The sequence below is a fragment of the Plectropomus leopardus genome, unplaced genomic scaffold (genome assembly GCF_008729295.1).
Source record: "Plectropomus leopardus isolate mb unplaced genomic scaffold, YSFRI_Pleo_2.0 unplaced_scaffold2171, whole genome shotgun sequence".
Lineage (NCBI taxonomy): Eukaryota > Metazoa > Chordata > Actinopteri > Perciformes > Serranidae > Plectropomus > Plectropomus leopardus.
In genome coordinates, this window is record NW_024623505.1 from 1 (window position 1) to 1,658 (window position 1,658).

At 53.1% G+C, this 1,658-nt stretch overlaps 1 protein-coding gene across 1 annotated transcript; it reads left to right on the plus strand.

The window, feature by feature from the left end:
* Nucleotides 1–6: 6 nt before the first annotated feature.
* Nucleotides 7–1,652, plus strand: LOC121965809 (bromodomain-containing protein 4-like; the record flags this gene model as incomplete). The annotated part of the gene is made up of 3 exons (XM_042515930.1): nucleotides 7–963; nucleotides 1,124–1,164; nucleotides 1,609–1,652. Coding segments are annotated over exons 1-3 (938 nt in total), but the record flags the coding sequence as incomplete, so codon positions are not given.
* Nucleotides 1,653–1,658: the final 6 nt, after the last annotated feature.

The following is a 1,658-nucleotide window of genomic DNA, read 5'->3' on the forward strand; positions in this document are numbered from 1 at the left end:
TGCCCCAAAACCTGAGCCAGATCTCTGTGTCCAAGTCTCAAACCCAGGCTTCATTAACCCCAAGTGAGACCCAAACCCGGTCCCCTCTGCACCAAAACACCCAAATCCTGATGCCCCAGACGCAGACTGAAGTCCAGTCTGCTCTGCTTCAAATCCAGCAGCAGCCTCAGTCCCACACTGAGGTGACCTCCCTCCCCCAGTCCTCTGTCCCTCAGATGTCCCTCCCTCAGTCCTCTGTCACTCAGACCTCCCTCCCTCAGTCCCCTGTCCTCCAGACCTCCCTCTCTCAGTCCCCTGTCCTCCAGACCTCCCTCCCTCAGTCCCCTGTCCTCCAGACCTCCCTTCCTCAGTCCCCTGTCCTCCAGACTTCCGTCCCTCAGTCCTCTGTCCTCCAGACCTCCCTCCCTCAGTCCCCTGTCCTCCAGACCTCCCTCCCTCAGTCCTCTGTCCTCCAGACCTCCCTCCCCAAGTCCTCTGTCTCCCACCTCCAATCCCAATCTGAGGTGGCCCAGCTCCAGTCCTCCTCCCTCCCCTCGACCCCCCAGGCCTCAGTTCCTCCCTCTGTGCCACCGCCCGTCTCTCAGCCTCACCCCCACATCCCAGATGACTCAGCCTCCACCCTCTCAGGTCCCACTTCCCTCCGTCTCTCTTCCTCCTCGCATCCTTCTCTTCAGCCCCAGACCCCCAACAACCCATCACAGACCCCGCTCCCTCCCCCTCAGCACCCCCAGCCTCCCCCCGAGTCTCCGTCTCAGTCTCCCTCCCAGCCGTCTCACCCTCCTCACCCCCAGCTGCAGCCTGCGCCCCCTCACCTCCAGTCCATCCCGGGAGCCGTCCCTCTGCAGCAGCTGTCCCAGCTCTACCAGGACCCGCTGTACCCCGGATTCCCCCAGGGGGAGAAGGGGGAGGTGGCTCCGACTCCCTCCTTCTCCTCCAGCAAATCAGGGGACGACCTGCCGCAAGGTGAGCTGGGAAAAAGACTTATAATGAGAGGGACAACAGCTGATGTTTATTTTACTTTTGATAAATCTGACAAATCTTCTTTGTTTTTGTCCGAACAGTCAGATTCTCGACCACAAGGTGAAATTTTCATTTAAATTTGTGCTTCATGTTTTCTCTGCAGATATTAACATCTTAAAGTTTTTCTTCAACTTGGGCGTCAAGGTAAGACAAAGTTTCCATGTCCACGTTTTTGTACTTAGAGCTTAAAACGGCACCTCCAGAGAGAGGTCCCAGCTAAGCCCCTAATGTCCTAAACTCCTGAAAACATCCTAAATCCTTGAAATGTTTAAAAAACTTGTGAAATGTCTTGAACAATACTAGACATGTCCTAAAATCCAAGAAACGTCCTACATTCATAGAGATGTCTGAAAATCCGAGAAATGTCCTTAAATAACATCCTTAAATCTTAAAAATTTCTTAAAATCCTAGAGACGTTCGAAAAATTTCAGAAACTTCTTAAAATGCTAGAAAAATCTAAAATCACAAATGTCCTAAAATCCTGGGAATGTCCTTAAACTTGGAGAGACTTGTATGGGGCTGCTGTGACTGTCCTCGTTTTGGGGACGTCTCTCACTTTGACCTTCTTCTCGGCTCTCGTGTCTCCAGGCGTACTCCATGCCCATGTTCCAGCCCTACATTTACCTCCTCCCGCTCCA